General features: G+C 45.7%; 2 protein-coding genes across 2 annotated transcripts in view; one reads left to right on the top strand and one right to left on the bottom strand.

Annotated features, from left to right (window-relative positions):
* LOC146810862 (uncharacterized) overlaps positions 1-21,204 on the bottom strand; it is a 300,207-nt gene that overhangs the window by 249,937 nt on the left and 29,066 nt on the right. The window contains exon 2 of the mRNA XM_085615008.1: positions 8,042-8,215. Within this exon, the coding sequence (XP_085471134.1) occupies positions 8,042-8,215 (174 nt within the window). The remainder of the gene's footprint in view (positions 1-8,041; positions 8,216-21,204) is intronic.
* Positions 8,257-21,204, top strand: part of CTNNA1 (catenin alpha 1) — a 282,300-nt gene continuing 269,352 nt past the window's right edge. The window contains exon 1 of the mRNA XM_085617884.1: positions 8,257-8,601. The gene's annotated coding sequence lies outside the window, so the exon portion shown is untranslated. The remainder of the gene's footprint in view (positions 8,602-21,204) is intronic.

Raw genomic sequence — 21,204 nt, 5'->3', positions numbered from 1 at the left:
TGGGCACTGTAAGTACAGTGCTGCCAGATTACAAGTACATGGTGCTGAGAGCTCGTCAAACACGAGCTCCACAGCATCATAATGGCAACCCTGAAGACTGGGGAGTTTGGTCTCAAACTTCTCAGCACATTAAACCCGCACTGATGCCAGTGTGGGTTTAATGTACTAAGCACCCCAGAGGGCATCTTAGAGATGCCCCCTTACAGCTAACCTGCAATCCACGTCTGCTCTGAGGCTGCCCAGGCTGCCACACAGCAGACACGTTGCTGGACCCCTGGGTGGGAGAGCCCCTGCTCTCCCGGGCCTGCAACAATGCACGTCCTGGGTGAGGTGATAAATCTCCTCCCCCAGGATGAGCCAAGGGAAGCTTCAAAGGCATGCCGCCTCTTGGAGATTCCCCAGGCCTCTGCAACCCCCCACTCTGGAGGGAAGCTTGGCCGGAAACCCCATACAAGGACAGGGAATGTGCCAGCCTGCCCACCCCACCCCTCAGGTGGGGGAGGCGAGGTGAAGCACATCTCCGGGCTATCGCCATCTTGAGGATGGGGGGCCCTACCCTATCAGGATTAGGCTACTGCCCCCCTCCCACAGGAGAGAGGCAGGATAGGGGGTGTACCCACCCCAGGACAAGGACCCATTGGTCCCTGGCCTTCACCTACCTGTAACGCCCCTAAATCTAGTATTTAGGGGCACCCTGAACCTTCCTTCGACAGATTCCAGATAGAAACCTACAAGAAGAGCAAGAAGAAAAAAAGAGACCTGCCCTGCAGCTGCTAAAAAGAGGAAGACACCAACTGCTTTGGCCCCAGCCCTACCGGCCTGTCGACCCTCGAACCTGCTCCTGCTCCAGCGCGGCATCTCTTGTGGCCAGCAACCTCAAAAACCCCGGAGGACCTGGCTACCTTTGACCTCTGATTCCCTGGGACTCCCATGAGTAGAGGCTCTACTCGAGAAACCTATTCCTAACTCCTGGCAGCAGCCCGGAACCGCGGACCCAACACACTCTGCACCAGCCAAGCCTGGCCAGTGCCGGAGTGGACAAAGACCCTGAGGACGACCCCACGGCGACTGTGACCCTGAGTCCGGCACCCAAGGACCCCCCTCGACATCCTGGACGAAGCCTGCAGCCTCAGAACCGAGTGCCACCCCAGCCGCGATCAACCAGAGGGTAAGATTCCCGACGTCAAAAGGCACCCCTGCACCCGGCGCCCTGCGGCCCCCTGTGCCCAATCCCGGGGTACCCACCTAACCTACAACTACCCAACTTACCCCTCGAAGTGGTGGTGGCACCGGAAACATCCTCGTCCCCGAGCCTGCAGCCTTTTTCCAAACCGGAACATTCCCATTGATTTCCATTGAGCGCCCGAAGGCTCAAAAGCACCCTGCACCCAGCCGCCCGAGTGGCCCTGGCAGTGCACTCTCTACACTAACTTACTTCCCCACTTGCCCTGAGTAAGTGACCAGGAGCCCAGCTCCCACAGACGCGTGGCTTGCCAGACAGCAGCCACCAACCAAGGCCCCCCTGTCCCTCATAGGATAACATTGGGCCTAACTCTCTCTGCACCCGGCCGTCCTGAAACCGCTGAGGGTGAACCAACTGTACCTACCTGACACTGGGGGACCCCTGAGTCCATGCCCGGAATTTCAACTCTACCAGTCGAGTACTTACCCTTAAACCGCTAACTTCGTTTTCCTCATAGGGTAACATTGACTGACTTTTTCTTCAAAAATCTTCTAAGTGTGAACTTTTCAAAACTGCAAAAATTCACCAAAAATCAGCGAAGTGACAAAAACGAATTTACTCACCTGTTCCTAGGTGAGCTCCCAGTGCTGGATCTTGGTGCCCAGCCCTGACTCTGAAAAGTGTTCACAACTAGACTTACCTCTAACTCATTTTTCTCCCATAGGAAACCATTGTCTGCTTTTCTGTGAAATTTCTTCTAAGTGTCTACTTTTGCAAATTTGAAATATTCCTTTAAAATCGTACCATTTCTGCAAACGAAATTACTTACCTGCTTTTGATAAGGACCCCAGTCCTGGGTCTAGGCACCCAGTCCTGGATTACTAAAGTAACGATAAAGTACTCTACCTGCAATTTGAATTTCTTGCCATAGAGATCCATTGAATGTTTTCTGTGAAATATTTTCTAAGTGCTAACTTTTGAAATAGCTAAATATTATTTAAAAATCATTACAGTTATTAAGTCGACTTTCATCACTTGATTCTGAATACTGACCCCAGGCTGGTTCTAGGAGCCAGACCTGGAATTCCAAAAGTAATCTGAAAAGTAATTTATTACAAATAACCTGAATTTACCATTGAGCTCAATGCATTGTTATGTTTAGGAAATAGGATTGTTTATTGCAACCAACTGTGACTGTTACACAAATTTATTGCCTAAGACAAAAGTATTTATATTCAACCTCTCATTCTGAGAAAGTATATTTTACTCCCTTTGTGGTTCTAAAAATAAAACAAGCATATATTTTATATATATAAACCATTGGCCTAGAGTTCAGTTATTGAGTGTGTGAAACCATTTGCTGACTGAGTGTGTACAATAAATGCTTTACACTGTCCTCTGGTACTGCCTTACTGCTCGACCAAGCTACCACTTTTGAGAGTAAGGTCATACCTAACTTTGACCTCTATCAGCCTCTGGGGGACTGTGGACTCTGTACACCCTGTACCTATTAGGGAACAGTATATACAGAGCCACTTTCTCACACTGGGCACCAGATCGAAGGCGGCCCGTAAGTCCACAAAAATTGTGTACAGACTACCGCCCTCGAATTTTGCTGTCCTCCAATAGATTAGGTTCAATCTGAAAACCTGGTCCACTGTGGATACCCCCTTCCTAAATCCCGCCTGGTAGGGACTAAGGGCACCCACCTCCTCCATCCAGTCCTGGAGCCTATTCAGCAACACCCTACCAAACAGTTTCTGTGCCACGTCTATTAAACTGATTGGTCTGTAGTTGGCTGGGAGGAGAGGCGAGCCCTTTTTAAAGATGGGGACCACCTCTGCCCCCAGCCAAGTACTAGGGATTTCCATGCCACCAAGAACTCCATTGAAAAGGGCGGTAAGGTAAGGGGCCCAAACAGTGGGCTCCTGTTTAAACATATCCCCTGGTAATCCATCCAGTCCCGGCGCCTTTCCAGAAGCCAGTCCTGAGATGGCAGCGGTGACCTCGCCCAGCGTTATTGGCTCCCCTTCACAGTCCGGCCAGCCCACCTCAACAGCAGCAGGAGATTCTCCCGGCTCAGAACTGTATAGGGTCTGGAAGTGAGCCTGCCACACCCCTGGGGCAATGTTGGGCTCTAGTGCCGATTGTAAATTCCCCGACCCCCCGTTCACTATCCTCCAGAACAGACGTTGGTTTTGGGTCGCTAGGGCCTTGGTGAGTTCTTCCCACTGATTTTCCTCCCATTCTGCTTTGCTTTTAGGCATCTCTTGTACGGACATCAGGTTGATAACTGCCTCACTGCGCTTCTGATGGCAGCGTTATCTTGCAATTTGCAGTCGCTATGTGCTGCTCTTTTAAAATATGGTTGTATCCACCTTTAACATTATCACGCCATATGATCTATAGCTTTAGGTTGCGTAGTAGCGATATACACCTTTTTACAGCCTTACGAGCAGGTTCTTGCCCAACGATGTGTAGACTTCTCAGTGTAATTTCATTATCTTGAAATGCTTCACACTGGCTGGAGTTGTGCTTTGATTCTACATACACCAAACGTCAGTGGCGGCTCCCCCATTAGGGCGTTGGGGCGTTGCCCCACTGCTTTCTCGTGGTGCGAGAAGGCAGAAACATAAATGGTAAAAACGACCATTTATGTTTCTGCCTTCTCGCATTGCGAGAAAGCAGAAGTGCCTCTGTGCTTGGTTGGGGGCGGGAGGGTGGGCGGTCGTGCTCGAGGGCAGGGGGGGAGTGGCTTACCCACTGTTGTAGATACTGACTGTTTGGCCGTCTGCCCTGAGCCGACCAAACAGTCAGTACCCACAACAGTGTGGGTAAGCCACTCCCCCCTGCCCTCGCGTAGGACCGCCCACACACACTATTTCTCTATGCAGAGAAAATGTCCCGGCTGGGGCGCTCTCCTGCTGCGCCTGCGCAGCGATTGACTTGCGATGAGGAGGAAGCTGCCTGCTGGCTACTTCCTGTTCCTGCAGCAGGAACACGTGGACCCAACCGCCGCTGCACCAGTACAGCGTGACCGGCCAGGAGCTGAGGCGGTAAGGTACCCAACACACTCAGGTACGTATGTTTTATTTTTAATTGTTTTAATCCCCACCCGCGGCCCCCACCCCCTCCCTCGAGGATGCCGGCCGCCGCTGCATTTATGTAATAAAAGAAGCATTGTGTGGTCTATGGGGCTTGTATAACGTGACGCTACTGGAGTACTTTTCAGTGACATGCAGGTTGGCGGAGCCCTCTAGAACGTTCAAAGGTGATGAGTGTAAGTGCTTTGACCAAGGTCACCGGGGCCGTCAGGGTTAGAGTCAGGATTCGAAGCTTGAATCGGACTCTCTGCTCCAGTCTCCAGGCCAGCCGTCTGGCCAGCTATCTGATATGCCTCTTGGCTTATCTGCCTACGTTTTGGTCGACGTTCCTTCGAAGCCACTATACATTTCATAAGAAGCTGGTCTGGAAATTGGGAGAACGTAGAAAAATTCCTTTTTGGGTCTCAAACAGCCAAACCAGATAGCATCTAAGTTTGCATTTCTTACTGCTCTTATGGAAAGTGAGCTGACAGTGAAAGATGTTCAGCAAAGCTTTTAAAACATGGGCACAAGTGGGACACAAAAGTGCACGAAAAGCGTGTCTGAAAAATAAAATAGAAGATGCCGTGCCTCTATAAATGTCTCCAGCCTTGCGCTGATCGCTGGAGTGCCGGGGCTGTTTTTGTGAGGCTTGTCTATCTGCACAGAGGGGTGAGGCGTTTGATTTCTGCCGGTGCACACAAGTGTGCAAGTCTCAGAGTTTGCTGAAAAGGCAAGAGCTCCTTTATCCAAACCCCCTGGGGATGCAATGCAAAGCCCAACAGGGAACCCGTGACTGCTCGCCCCCCCCCACACCCCCCCCCCGGCTTGGGTGGAGGGGGATACGTTGCAGACTTGGGTCCCTCTGCCCCCCCCCCATCTGTTCCAAGATCTGCTTCAGTGCTGCCCTTCACCACCTGCTCTCCTCTCAGCACTCGGAGATCCCACACACTTACTAGCACTCCTCTTACCAGCCTTTCACGGTGAAAGGCTGCTGGGCTTGCCTGCGGTGCGAGAGTTAAAAAGTGAGGGGTTAATGCTGCAGTTTTGATTTACTCTTCACACGATGTGGCAAAAGTACCACCATTTATGTATTCACTCGTATGGTGGTGATACTAGAAATGATTTAAGGTTTTCAGTGATAAATTTACTGGAATGAAAAGCGAGATTTTATCATATGCGTGCTGCTCAGTCAGAACCAATATCTTTTTTTGAGTGAATAACGTCACATTTGCCCGTTATTGTAAGTATTGGTGTGGATTAATTTTTGGATTCTTCACTTAATATTTGACTGTCTCTGTATTTTAAATATTCTGAAATATGTTCGGACTGCCACTTCCAAAACTACTCAAAGCAGTGAAATCCCACAGTATCGCCCAATTAATTGTAAATGGCATTTTATTGTGTTGAAATGTTATCTGGCGTGTGTATGGCATCCTGGATTGTTTTGATTTAGATATGTGCTAACTTTTGCCACGTGACTTTTCATAGTATGCTGTGCACTACTTTTCACTAACTGCACCAGGATCAAATATATACCAGTTGATAGTCGATAGGGAGACAAACGTGTTTGGCATTTTGATCAGCTGATCGCCTGTGCGTACAGTGTTTATATCGGTATTGCATTTGAGATTCATACCGAGATTTGGTATGTGAAGTGTGCGTTTAATTGTAAATTTGCAAGGACTGTGTCACAGTAAATTATGCACGTCTCGCATCCCTCACACTTCTCCTGTGTGCCTGCTCCTCTTCAAGCGTCCTATTGTCTGCCTACTCCTGTCTTTGTTGAAGAGACGTTGAATAGTTTCTCTGGCGAGGTGAGGATGAGTATAGGGAGAAAGTGTGTGAGGGTTAAGGTGGCTGATGCAAAGGTCCTCCACGGAAGGCAGGGGTGGGGGGTGTTGGGGAGCGGGAGGGGGGTCAGGGTCATGTGTCTTTCATGGTGGAAGATTGCGGAGCTGACAAGTTTCACATTTCTAGGCGCGCACACAGTTTTAATTTAGTCTTTTTATTCTGGGATTTGTAGTCCCAGTTAATTAGAGATACAGGGCCACTACCAGTCCCAGAATACATAGAAAGAAACGCGGATTTGATGAGCTGCCCACGTGTGGACCTTCGCACTTGAGTTCTGTGGTGACGGGGATTTATAATAATAATCCATATCCATATAATAGTGACCAGTGTAGTGTCTCTGCGTGTAGTGTGGGGGAGTAGTAGCTTTATGGTGGTTTGTGCGCTTTGCCTTAAGGAGGAGGCAGCACGTGGGGTTACTGCGCTTAAGACGTGCGTTTGTGAGAAAGTAATATGTAAGTTGATGGCAGAGGCGCAACTAGAGCCAAATTTCGGGGGCGGCTGAGCAAAAATTTCGGGGGGGGCTGAACTTTAAGCAATAGGCAGAGTGGAGCTGTAGGGGCTCTTAGAAGGGGTGAAACAACAGCAAGGCCTCATTAACATGCAAATGGTCGTTTAAAGACCTGTGAAGTGCTCGGGTGCGGCTGCTTTTTTGCCCGGGAAGGTGTCTCATCCCGGGCTGCCGCACACGACGGGGGGGGCTGAAGCCCTTTGAGTCCAATGGGTGTTGCGCGCCTGGTTGATGGCGCCCGGTACCATGGTATGGCACCTCTGAGGCTCTGGCGCAGTGGACTGTGGGCGAGTAACCGCTTGTGTGGGACGGGCACAGAGGTAAGAGTTACATTTGGAGAGGGGAAAAGTGACACAGGGGTGAGCAGGAAGGGACAACATGGATAGAGGAGAATAAAAACTAGACGGGGGTCAAATGGAAAAGGGAAAGACAAAGAGGAGGGTGGACAGGGGCAGAGAAAGAGGGAAGAAACTAAACTAAGCTTGAAACGGAGAACGCCATGGAACATTGAGAGGAAAGGTTAAAAGTGAGTCAGGAGTGACATAAAGCGATGGATGGGTGAGAAGGGGTGAATGAGAAGAGTGAAGGGTGGGAGAAGGGCGTTGAGAGAGGGAGATGAGAGGACGAGAGGGTCGGGGGAGGCTAGAGAGGCACAATGACAAAGAGGTGCGGCAACACAGCGGGAGGGAAGGAAGCAGAGGAGAGATGGGTTAGTGATGGATAGGAAGAGATAAGGTAGCGTATTGTGTCACTCACGTAGCGCTTAATATCCCGTTGCAGTGCGCGGTAGGTTGTTCCGGCTCACTCGCTACGCTTGCTCGCTGCGGTGCATTATGACAAAAATGTTACGCCCTACCACTTTCAAATGTCACCAGCCGCCACTGCCAAACGTTGATTCTTCACCTCGAATGTCTCATGCACAAGCAGTTTTCTGGACCACGGCAATCCCTCTGAGAACTGTCAATATTCGCATTACTTATCCCCTATCTCGTCACCAGTTTTAGCGTCCTTTCCAGTCTAAGGACCCGCCACACACAGCGCTTAGTATTACACGTTTTTATTCATCTGCGTGTAACTGGGAACCTAACATTCTATACCTGCATTCACTTCACTACACTCTTAACACTTACCTCACAGTTCTAAAGAGTCCATCAGAAGCTAAAAGGGTTCCCACATTACTAACTCACACAACACTACAATCTCTAATGACTGATGAAGCAGCGAGGAGGGGGCTCTGCGAAGGAGTAGACTTCCAGAAAAAACTCCCCGCTGAAGCAGGTGTGGCAAAGGCCTGTACCCAAGAAGTCTCCCTAACCCACAACTCACACGCTAAATGAACTTCAGAAGTTTTAATGAGAAAATATTTAACATGTTAAATCAAAGTGGACAGCGTTGCTGTGGATAAAAACTCACCAAAATTCGGTATTTTGTAAAACAATGGGCCTAGGTCCAGTTTGGTCGCATTACAGATTGACGACGGCACAGAGGGACCACCGGCCCTTAGCGAAGGGTGACAATGGACAGCGCCTGCAAGGCCACGGAGCAGAGTTTCGGCGGGTGGGCAGGACCCTGAGGCGTGGGCGGAGGCTCAGGAAGGAGGGGCAGAGCAGCCCATACACACCTGAAAGGGTGTGCCAGCGGGGAGGCACTGAGTCACTGCTCTCTGGTTGTTCTCGGCCCAGCTGCTCCTCCTGCTTGCCCGAGATCATTCATTTCCTGTGTTCCCAGCTGCCCTCCGTCTGCCTGCGGATTCTGCTCTGACTGAGCTGTGCCACTCCGGTGACCAGGCACTGGGCGGATTCCTGCGCAGAGGAGCCTCCTGCTGGAGAACGGCTGTCGGGATAGTTTCAGGGAACAGCCAGCACCTCCCATTCCCAAGTCCGAGCCCCGCCCGCACCGACGATCCCGAAGAGACAAAGCGGCGCACGGGATAGGCAAGACACGGGCGCTGTCGCCGTGTGACCCATCGCCAGGTAGGTCGACGCCGCAGCATGGGTGGGCGCCTGCGGGGGCGGCGGAAGTCCTTTGTCGGACGGGGCGCCCCTCTCCTCTGTGAAGCCGAGCCGCGTTTCATCCATTCGGACATCTGTGGGCCAAGCGGCTCCGCTTCCGCCCGTCACTGTTTACTTCCAGTTGGCTCCGGAGACCCGTCCCAGGCTCGGACTCGGGATCCCGGCTCAGCTGCTTCACTTTGGGCTGTTTTCGTCGACTTTAAAGAAGTTTGCGCTCTCGCGTGCACTGACGCTGGACTGGGGGTTTCTGTCGGCGGCTGTGCGGTGGGACGCGCAGGAGGCCTGGGAGGGGCGTCTCCTCATTCTTGGGATGTTTTGAGTGCTGATAATCTTGTTGGCGCTGGCGCCAGACATTTCCCGGGGTGCACAAGGGTTGTGCTCGCGCCCCAATAGCGCAGAGGCGCCACTCTTCCATCTCCTACCACCCGTGGGGCGCATATTCTGTGGCGCACATTGTAGGCAATCTCAGTTTAAAAAAAAAAATCATAATTTTTTTTTAACTAAGAAGTTTTGATATGGAAGGGCCGATAAAGTGGCATAGGTGGTTTGGGTGCCTCGTCACCAAGATTGACAAATGATGAACTGGTTTTCATTCTTTTTTAAAAACTCGTCCGAGAAGTAGAGCTTTTCACTAGAATGTTATAGAACACGGGTAGGAATTACCATTTGTGAATGCAATGGCGCAAATTCCTTTTGGTGGCATACTCTCTCCCCCCCCCCCCCCCATTGTATTACTAAAAAGCAAATAAGCCCCCCCCCCCCTCCTTTCTATTATGGGGGGCAAAACGTGCACATTCCTTTATGTTGCTGACTAGTTGTGTGCGCATTCTATTTCGTTGCTGAATAAACAGTGCAGGCAATTCTGTTCCTGGAATTGCTATTTTTATCCTATGTTACAGGACGTGCCTTTTCATTAGTGAATTCAACTGCTTAGTGGCCCATTGCTAACTAAAACAATGTTTATTACATTATCGGTGATAAAATACGTTGCGCAATTTCATTAATTAAAAATGCATTCATTCTTTAATAACTTAACATGGTCGTTTCAGCCCGTTGATGTACAAAACGACGCAGATTACCTTTTTATTACTGAATACAATTTTTACATTTAATTGTTTTTGTTTGAGCAGACCGTGCATGTTTATTTTTCATGGCTGAGAGAGTACACGTTTTTTGCTGAGTATAATTCCACAGTCGTTTATATTGCGGAATGATACCCTGCACATTATTTCCCTCTATGGAATGAAACCATCCACATAATTTCCCTCTGTGGAGTAATACACTGCATCTTATGTTGGTAAATAAATCCGTGTAGGTTCCTTCGCTGAATTAAACGGCATGTGGAATATCGTTTCCTGTTAGACCTTACTAAACTGAAAACATTACTTTTAAAATATGTACACAATAGTTAAAATGTATCCCACATTATGGTGTTCTGCCCATGGCCTCTGTTGCATGGTGTGCCCGAGCAGGGCGTGTCACTTGAATTGAATTTAATTAGCCCTATCGTGACCAGAAAAAGAAGACATTAGGCTTTCCTTCTTAACTGTATGATCAGAATGTAAGGCTCACCCTCCCCTTGAGGCTTCTCTTCCACAGCATGCACCTCCCCTTGAACACTTTGCATATTTCATGACCCTGCAAGCTCGGCCTTCTTGTGCAGCCGATATTTTCAGTTTCAGTATGCTTTTACGAAGCTGCTGTTAAATAGACTCTCTGGAGGCTACTGGACAATAAAGAAATTGGGAAAGTATCAGACATTATGCCAAGGACACTTACTGTGACCATACGCTATGCACAGACGCAATTTCCGTCTGCCTCTGCCCTCTTTGTCTGTGGCTCAACTTCTTTTGGAGGTGAGGGACGAAAGTTGCTTACAGCGCCCTGGTAATTGTGGAGAAACTTGAGCAAAAGATGTTGCTTATTTTATACTCTAGCGCTTAGAAACAGGCGTTCAAATGTATATTTGCTTGGGGTTTGCATTCCCTTTTGCCATTAACTCGGTGGTAGTAGTAAAACTGACTGAACAGCAAGCACAACTTCTATTTGGGTGTTCTTTTTCCCATTTTGTATCCATGTGTTTTGAGGCTCAAAAGTACACAGTATACCCCGGAAATTAACAATAGCATCTAAATAGTTTGTAGAACTGTTGTTTTACATCCTTTTAGGCCATTGGTGCCATTTATTTTTTAAACGAGAAACCATGGTAGCTACTTTTTAATCTGTTGTATTTGCCACTGCTAGTTGGCTTGTTGTAATGGTCTTCCATGCTTCTTGAGTTTGTTACTATCCATTTCACGCACGGATACAGATGCTCTCAACATAAGAAGCAACAAGGCAGTAAATTTCCGATTAATCTCCACTTGATAGTGTGACCTAGTGCATATGAACCCACTATCTTTTGATTCTTGTCTGCCAGAGGATTATTAGCAGTATACTATACAAAAAAAGCCCACTTTGGATGTCCTCTCCATGTGTTGATGTTGTGCTCCTAGTCCATGATGGGAAACAGCCTTTACAATGAGATTTTTACACATTGTATCTTTACCACCCATGTTTTTAGAACACATATGGTTCTACAACATATGCCTTTACCATGCACTTAAGGTACGTTCAGGTGTGTGGGGGCCTCTCCCCACAAATACACTGTGTGTGTGTATATATAATATATACACACACACACCGTGGTAAAGCCTATTTATGCGCTCTAATAAAATGCAGGGTAAAACATGCATGGTAAAGGCATGCAGAGTATTTCCCTGAGTTGTTCCATAATACAACCTTCCATGACGGCCACCATTCTCCCCAACAAGAAGATGGAGTAAAATGTGTTAGAACTGTCTTGAGTTGCTTGCTGCTTCCAAAGGCCAAGGTCATTATTCAACACTGGACAGTATTAGTGCCTGCAACACTTGACGAAGTTCTTAGGATTTATTTTTGGCACTTGTAAATAAGCTGAAATTGTATTTCACTATTTATTTTATGTAGGAATCTAGATGATGTGGATAGTGTAGTTGGGCTTATGTAAAGGTCGAGATTATGTGGGGGTGCAAATATAGAGAATATTGAGCTAACAACTTTCAGCAACATCCAGCCTATAACTTTGGGGATTTGAGTAAAATTATTTTGGAAGATATTTCTGCTCTTAATGCTTTGAGATAGTTATATTTTTAGCAAATAGTGTAATTCTGATATCCAGGTAGATGATGGAAATCTCTCCCACTAATGTAACAGGAGGGTTGGATTGAATTAAAGACACAGGGGCGAAGATTCGGGCAGGTTTTGTTTACTGACAAAAATCTAGCAGCAAAAATAAATTATGGCAAATGGATTAAAGAAAAACATTACATCATACATATGAGCTTATGTCAACATTTGTGTGCTTGATGACCTCACACCACCAATCTTGCCATTGGTCATTATAACCACCTCTACTGAGCAACAAACCTCCTTTTTGTTTACAACTGAAAGTTAATCCTTAGAAAACTTGTAACAACTTTCTTGCAATCAAACAGTTTGTGAAAACATAAGAGTCTTGAATTGAAAAGTCCAACCCTGAAGGAATAGGGTGCAGGAATGATCATTGACGGAACTTCCTCTCCAGTAACACACTGTATTGTGTTCAAACTGAAAAAGAGAAAATAATTATGACCGGTAAGAGGTGGGTGGAATATTCTTTGCCTTAGTGTCTTTAATAGAATCTAAACATCCTGTCACATTGGAGGAGGAGAGTTCCAATCTAATACAAACCAGAAGGCTCGATTATGACCAGTTCAAAGCTGTGCGTTACATTGCAAGATACATGAGCAATCGTTTGAACATAAAAAGTTCTTCAGTAGATTCTCTCGACCAATCTGCTGCTTTAAGAATGACCTCCAGTCAATCGGATGCAATGAAAACTTTGGATTCTGTAATCCTTCTGATCAAATGGGCACCAAAAAAGGAAGCATTAATGCCTGCTTCAGCTATGTTCCATCTGACCCCCCTGCCTCTAGCCAGAGTAGAAGGGGAAACGAGTTGGTGTGGTTTTGTGTGGGATATTAGCAACTGAAAGGTATAAGGAGGATGGAAAACATAAGTTTGGTTTTCATAACATCATAAACAAGACAAAGGTTTTTTTGCAATCATGTAAAGCTGGATAGAACATTGAAGCTGCATTTGATTGTCATGTAATATAGAAAGTTACCCTTGTAGAGAAAAAGCATTTGTTATCCACATCCCTAATGTCCGAAACAACACTCTTAAATGACAACAAGCACTGAAGTCTGGTTGATATATATATATAATACATACATACTTTTTTGGGTGAAAGTAACTCGTTACTTGGCAAAGAGAGTAACAAATCTAGCACTACCTTAATGTTCCATAGAGCTGAGTACTTCAGTTTTGGTGGAATTTTAAGGCAAATAGGTCTTAATGCACTACAAACTAGAAACTGTTTACCCACTGGATTTCCTTTGACTTGTATGTGACCTGAAGAAACTGCTGATCTATATCGTATACATTAATTGGTCTATAAGCCATCCCTGAGATAAAAAAAGGAAAACAAAATAAAATCGCCTCTTCTACAGGAAGTGCAGATAGATAGAAGTTCAATCTCCTGTTCTACAAACCAGCAAGCCCAGGGGTATTTATAACCAAATTGAGTGAAAGGAGCCCAGTGCATATGGTAAAATTCACAGGACATGCCAAGTTGACCTGAAGTCTTCCATACCATAAAATGTACATGGCCTTGGATAATCAGTCTGTGGGGGTGAACTGAGGATCCATGAGTAGAAGGGGGGAAAAATGGGTAAAATTCTTGGAAAGTCTACAGAGAACTGTAGAAGTTGAGGGAGCCATAACCGAGAGGGCAAAAGAGTTATCCGTACTAAAGAGGCTAAATCTCTCCTGACATGCAACAGTGTTAGGTATAATTGCCAATATGGGGGGGGGGGGGAACAAATGTTGGAATAGAGTTCCAATGTTGTAGAAATGTCACCACTGGATGCGGTCTCCAGCTAAAGAAGTGAGTTTGTGATTGAGAAGGGATGGAAACAGATTTTTGTGAAATAGACTTCAAAGGAAAATAATTTTCTACAAAAACGTTCGGATATGCAGAACAGTCGCTGTTGTCTTGCAGAAGCCTGTACCCGCAAACCGCAACTGAGTTGGCAACCCCTGGGAGATATTTTGCTTGGAGTAAAATCCTTCTGCTTTGACAACAATGCCAAGATTCCTTGGCTTGATCTGCCAGACATTTGAGTTTGACCCCTCATTTGTTTATGTATCAGACAAATGCAACTTTGTCCATGCAAAGGATAATGCAACAGTTTACTTGAGAAGAAGCCAAACTTTTTTTTTTTTTTTTATATAGTGCAGGAACCAGCAGTGGATTCTAAGCAATTTATGTAAAACTGCGAATCCTCTTTGGACCATTTTCCCCTTGTTAGAACCTGACCACATCTTCCTCCTCAACCCATCTTGTTAACATCTCGCTCTAACATGATGTCTGGGGTCTGACCAAAAATGTATTTTTCATTCCAAGTCTTCATCCCAGAGAACCACCAGTCCAACTCCTTTCTTGCCACCATGAACAGGGAAATTAATGTGGAGTAGGGGAGGCTTTTGTGAAGATGAAGAGCTTTCAGGTGTTACAGTTCTTGATACAGACGAGGGGCTAGAAAAATTGCTGCAATGAATGCTGACAATAGGTCTACTATCCTTGCTAACCGTTGAAGAGGGAGTTACTTTAATTTTGTGGTTGATCGAATCCCTTTGTAATGTAAGTGGAATTTGTAAAGCGCTGGCTGCCACTCCGCAAGGAGCATCCTGGCGCTGGTTGGATCGAGTAGAGACGGGGCCCTAGGGAAACTAAATAAGAGAGAGGCACAATCAGTCTAGGGTGCTGAATACCCAAGTCTTCAGAACCTTCCTGAATTGTGTTTCTGTTTTTAGCAGTCTTGGATGAGGTGGTAGCAGGTTCCAGGCTTTGTCACTTGTTTTTTGGGGGGATTTTTTTCCATTTTAAAACAAATAAACCAAAAAGAGCTAATTTATGGGAGCCTTTTATGAAGCCTAAGAATTGAATGACATGGCAAGGGATCAAAACCAACTTCTTTTAATTTATCACTTTTATTCCTCTAGCAGTGTGAGTACCCATTGTATCTCTGTAATAACTTCTTGGCATTGGCAATCACTAACCGGCTGTCTAGATATGACTAATCCTGACTCTGTATAATCTCAGCAGAGAAACTACAGTTTTGAGCATCTTGGGGAAATCCCTGAGGGGCTGAGAAGAGTCAGAAGGAAGTGATTTGAACTAGTACTTCTCTCTGTTCCATATGAATTGTAGAATGTGTGTGGGAAATGGATGAATTAGGACTGACAGATAGGCATCCTTTAAGTCTATATTTGCCAACCAATCCCCTGGATGAAGAGCATAATGGTGAATCCCCCTCTATTTTGAAATGTTTGTATAGTACAAAGTTGTTTAACAGCTATAGGTTTATGACTGGATGATAACCGTTGTCTACTTTGCAGACCAAAAAAAAGATTACAGAGGAAACCTTTGGGTGTGAATGGGAATTTTCCGAATCACACCTTTTGCACAGGAAATCCTGAACTTCCTTCATTATCAGTTATTTTTCTAACATAATGAAAACCATTGAGCGAGGAGGAATTAACTGAATTAATTGAGAGTAAAACTCTATCTTGTACACATGAATGGTTTTCAAAACCCATTGACCTGAAGTGGTTAGCCTCAAATTGTGGAGAAAGAGGGACAGCCTGCCTCCCAGTGTTATTGGGGAACAACTCTTTAAGTTACTGTGACCTATAAGATTTGCCACATTCTCTGCATCTTTGGTACCTTCCTCTGTACAGGTTCCTTTGTGGGAAAATGCTGTATAACCGGGAATGCCATTGCAGGCATCGAACAATCCCCAAAACTTTACTAGACCTGCAGGTCTAGTGATTTTAAATAATCTACTGGTCCTATTTGTAATGTTCTTAAGCCATAAACTGGTTTCAAATGATGTAATCATGGGCAAATCATTTAATTAATTGAGTCCCATTTTCTTCATTATCACATATGACCGCACCTTCAAATGTGAGAGTTCAAGCATGCTGTACAAAAAACTCTTTTGTTTCATTTAATAGACAAAACTTTTTTTTCATATATAATACAAATCTAACCACATATAGGATACCCATGACCCCTGACTTGCCTATTAGTTCATGTACAGCATTTTCATCAGGGTGGGGGCATGAACGTTACTCAAATCATGTTCAAAAGAAAATCACTTTTAATAAATACATAGTTAAAGCATCAAGTGGTAGCAAACTGTCATTTGTAATCATCAGATTTTACACTAAAATGGCCACAAACGTTCCCACTGACATGCAGCTTTACTGATATAACTGTATAGTTGTACAACCAATGATATTTGGAAATAATGTTTCTGCAAATATGTGAAATTTGCACTTCATCAAGTAAAGTGTTCTGGTTTGTTTTGCCTCTATTTAACTCTGTTTGCATCACACGTCTTTAATTACAAACAAAATGCGCCTTTTTGTAATTCCCATTTTTGAAATATTTGTAATATTAATTTACAGGCTATTTATTGAAATGTTATGTTAGAGGAAAAATAACTGACATCTTCAGACAGCTCACTTGACAAAACCCTCTAACTCTAGTACAAGAAAGGAAAAATTAATCTCATTTTCCAAGTAGCTAACAGACAAACTGACTTTTGACCTCTTTCCTTAAACAGACAGCAAATGTGTCAAGATAAAACCAAGATTTAATGGCATCTTCATTGCTCATTCACTTTCTGAATGAACAGAACAACTTCCTTTCCAGCCTAAGTTTACTCACCAGATGGGATTAGTAGGTGCCAAAAAATAGCTTGCCCTGATAAAACTTTATTCTCATTTCCGGCGGCTGGGCGAGTAGATTTTTCGAGGCCTGTATTGTACCCCGCTGAGTGTCTGCCACTGGGAAAATAAAGTGTTAATCTGCTGGAGCTCTGGACAGGCATGCCGGTAGAGCAAGCCCTTCCTCAACTGACCCTGGTAAAAATCAACGGACCATGAATTTTGAACTTCTGTTGTGCTTTATCAAGCAATGTGAAGGTTTGTATGTATGCAGAAATATCCTTAACAAAATGATCTCTGAAACGTTGTCCTTCAGCCCTAGGGCCAAATTCTTTCTCTGCATGCCAACCTGGGTTTAATTCTCATTAGTATTGTTTTCCTTCTTTAAGATGGAATAGCCACATTGGTATTGCCCAGCCGAAAGATTGCTCGCAGACCCCATCCCTTTAAAATAGGAAAATTGACTTGCGATTCAGAGAGGGTTGCATCCTCTGTTAATTCCATAATTTGTGTTAGGGGGGCCAATACATCTAAAAGTTTGTCTTGTCTTTGAGGAAGCACTTTGTACATGCCTTTCTTATGGTCATTACCTTTTTTTTCTTTTTTTTTATAAGAATACACTCTTAGCTGGATCTTTGTGTGTATATTATGATGTATGTGAGGGTACAGGCCTGGGGCGTTCCACATGCTGTTGATTTCAATTATTTGTATCCAGTGATTCCTCTTCCAGCACACCAAAAATGATTAGATTGATGCAGGATCCCATGCGACTGACATTGGGTGCCTTGTATTCTCTGAGTCAAAATATGGGTAAGCAATGAGCCTAGAATTATGTCAGTAGACTCTGGGTTAATCCTGGGCTTGTTTTGGGTTTTTTGTTGGGCGTGGGTCCCCAAGGTAATCATCATCTGTGTCCCTGGAGGGGCTATAAAGGAAGGTACAGAATCGAAATGAGAGAGAGCAATTTGAGCAACAGTCTTCCCTCCTTCTCACGTGTGTTACTGGGGCGTGGGGGGGGGGGGCAAGGGGGTGTTGAGCCTCTGAAAGTTCAAGCCTGAAGGCAGGCTGTAGCTGAAGGCAGGCTGTAGCTCAGCTTGAGGTTGTCCTGGACCCTCAAGTTTAATGCTAGCTGAGCTTTCATGTAACATCTGCCTGCTACCTACGCTCTTCCTCATGCTCCAAGAATGTTAGGCAAAAATAGTGACCTTTGATATAAAACCAATGAGAGAAAAAGATACTGGCTGAAATAGTACAATGTAGAACTAGAAAACCTGGGATAAACCCGGATTCCTTGCTTCATATCAAATTGTGTGATTCTTGACAAACATTTAATTTTACGGAGCCTCCTTTTTTGAGTTGTAACATATGATTGCACCTTCCTATATGCAAATTTAGGATGTGCGTTGTATGGAAACCTCTTGTGTTTGTTTTAATAGATTATTTTTCTCTATCAAATTCTCTAGTCCATATGTGGTCCCTTAGTTCAGTGTCAGGCGGGAGAGGCAGACATGGCCAGGCGCAGCAATGTTCACACCCTGGCCTTTCCCGAAAGGGCTGAGCGGAGGTCAGTAGAGCTGTTTCTGGAGCAATGGATCAAGACTTAGTTGTGCCCGGTGGCTTGTCAAATGTGTTTGTCATTGAAAGAGCGCATAGGGCGCTGGTGCCTCCTCCGCCCCCGGGTGCTCTTCCCCTGTGCGTTTATTGCAAAAAATGTGAAGTGCAGGGATAGAGACTGCGTTCTATGAGCCGCAAGTGAACAGCAAGACCTCTGCTTCGAAAACAACAAGATATCTATTTATCCTGACTATGCTAGGCATGTGCAGGAACAGTGTAAATCATTCCTAGGGGTAAAGAGGAAACTGAGAGACCTCCACCTGCAGTACATGCTCCTATATCCCGCAAAGCTTAAGGTCCTAATGCATGGTGTAATGTCAAAGTGGCCAAATGCATCAGTGGACGTGGTCCCAGAGACGCTGCTTGAGCAGAAGGGGGATGCACAGGATGGGCGGAGGGAGGAGACTTTGTAGGGGTGGCGGGGATTTGGCTGAATCCAGGAACTTTGTAGTGATAATTAAACACATGCAGGCTGGTAAGAGACGGAATATTGGATGGCCGCAAGCTTGCAGTGGATACAGGGGGTAGGGCTCTAATAACAAGGATGCATTTACTTAGCCGGCTGCGAACATTAATAGGACACAGCATAACTTTGATTGTCAAAGATGAAGAAATGTTTGGTAGAGGGGAACGATGCTTCCGGATTTCTGTAGAGGGTGGCTGGAGGGGGATTGCCCCCATTGGGTTTTATAAGAGGATGCGTGTGGCCTGGCATAACATTGGGGGTAGAAAACACAACAATGGGGGAGGGTCCAAGGGAGAAAAGTTTATAGACCTGCAAGATAGTAATACCCCAATCAAGTTTACTACAAAACACAAAGAACTATCTTGGGTCTAAGAGCGAACAATGATCACAAGTGATAGAGGTTAGTTACGGTAAACTCCCACTAGGAAAAATCCCTTTATAGGTCTGGAACCCTCACTCACCCTAGGTGACATGCTTCATCATTGAGTTCTTTCTCCCGATGGAAAATCCTAGTTCCACCGAGGGCTACAACCCCCTCACTGTGAGGGAGGAGTCCAGGGATGTTATATGTAAAGATGAGGCTGTATACAAAGGAGATACTTTTTAGACCCTTATGCGGTGAGTGGAGTGAGAAAACAGCAGCGCAAACAATAAGCTAATTTAGGAAAAAGAGTGTGGTGAAGTTAAAACAGAGTGGTGAGAACCAAAATATTTTTATTTTGTAGGTTTCACCATCAGGGTTAAAAAGCAGTGCAAATAGAGCAGTATAGAGCTTTAAACTGCTCGATGTAAAAGGTCAACATGTTTCAGCACTATTGATCTGTAGAGAAGTATCCGGGCTTTCTTCAGGACCGTGTGTAAATAATAAGCTGCTGCTATTTGGTGCTTAGACAAACGAACAATAAATTTTGATACTACACCAGTAATCAGTCCAATTCTTTTCAATGTCTATCCAGGGCCCCTGATCCACTTAATAAAATCCTATGGGATTGAAGTGGTCCATTATGCGGACGATATTCAACTGCTGTTCGCCATGGAAGGAGAACATGCAGTTTCTTTGAGCTCTTTTCAGGCCTGTATACGGCAGGTTTCTGACTGGTTGAGGGCTAATTCGTTACAGCTGAATGCTGGGAAAACGGAGCTGTTGCACTGCTGTGCAGCTAAAATGTCTAAACATCTTATGGGCGAGTTCCGGCTCAGGCCGGAGGACGCGCCCCCATAGCTGCTGCAAAAACAGTTCGTAACTTGGGGGTTTTGATTGACGATGACCTTCAGCTGCAATCTCAGGCCAATCAAACAATCAGTACCTGTATCGCCCTGATGAGAGCTCTTCGCCAAATTCTCCCGCTACTCCCTAGTGAGACCAGGTCCTTGGTGGTCCAGAGCGTGATCCTGAGCAGACTGGACTATTGTAATTCCCTGTATCTGGGTGCGCCCCAATACATTGTGCAGGGATTACAAAGAGTACAGTCCATGGCAGCTAAACTGGCCCTCGGGAGAACGTGGGATTCATCAGTGACATTGGCACAGAGGGACCTTGACTGGCTGCCTGTTGAAGACCGAATCAGTTTCAAGTCGCTGGTCACGATCTATAAAGCCCTACACAACCTAAACCCGTTACCTTTACGAGAACGATTCTCTTGGTATGTACCAAAAAGACTCCTCCGGTCCACTAGCCAAAGCCTGGCAGTTGTTGCCAGAGTAAAACTTGCAAGGATGGGAGGAAGGGCCTTTAGCACAGCGGCAGCCCGCCTGTGGAATAAGATTCCCCAAGATCTGAGACAGGCCGAAACACTGCTGGGCTTTAGGAAAGTTCTTGAGACGTGGCTTTTCGCCAGGAATAGGTAGCATCTCATTTGACTAGTGGCTGCTCGTTCTATATGCTTCATGTTATTATGGTCTCTAAGCGCCAGGATACCTGTAGGGTGGCAGTCGCGCTATACAAAAACTTATACAATACAATATGTCTTCGGTATTACTGGGTATATCCAAATAGTTGGATATCCACCCTCACCTCAACCTGGTAACAACTCAGGAAAGGGGGCCCTGCTCTCTCTGTCGGTACCCCGAATGGTCATTGAGCTGGAACCGGGGGTGACATTTCTGACCAGTTTGTTGTATGTAAAATGTCCATGGAGTGGGGGGGGGCGTTGTTTTCTTGAGTATGTTTGTTTTAAAGATTTGCACTATAGCGGTGGATGCAGGGGTGGGCAGGATTCGACATTGGTGCCTGAATTAAGTACACTCCACAATGGGTATGGAGTATATATTTCTGACTTGGAATAGCAGAGACTGGGCACTTGTACTAAAAGACACAAGGTGTTAACTTTCCTCAATCTGCACCATATTTCTATTGCTTGCCTCCAGGAAACTCGCCTGTATAATTGCGGAGTGACTAGAGTAGCTAAGAAGTGGCGAGGCCAGACGTACCATTCTTCCTATTCTACCTACGCTAGGGGTACCATGGTTTGGGTGGCCCCGGGCACCCCATTTACGATGACGCACAGTGAATCTGATGTGAGTGGCTGATGAGTATTGCTGCAAGGGTCCCTGGATGGTAGGGAAATTGTCATTCTGAACTCGTATGCCCCCAAAAGAGATGATCCCTCCTTTTTCCTGGTCACACA

This window comes from Triturus cristatus, chromosome 7 (genome assembly GCF_964204655.1).
Source record: "Triturus cristatus chromosome 7, aTriCri1.1, whole genome shotgun sequence".
Lineage (NCBI taxonomy): Eukaryota > Metazoa > Chordata > Amphibia > Caudata > Salamandridae > Triturus > Triturus cristatus.
This window is presented reverse-complemented; position numbering and strand designations above follow the sequence as displayed.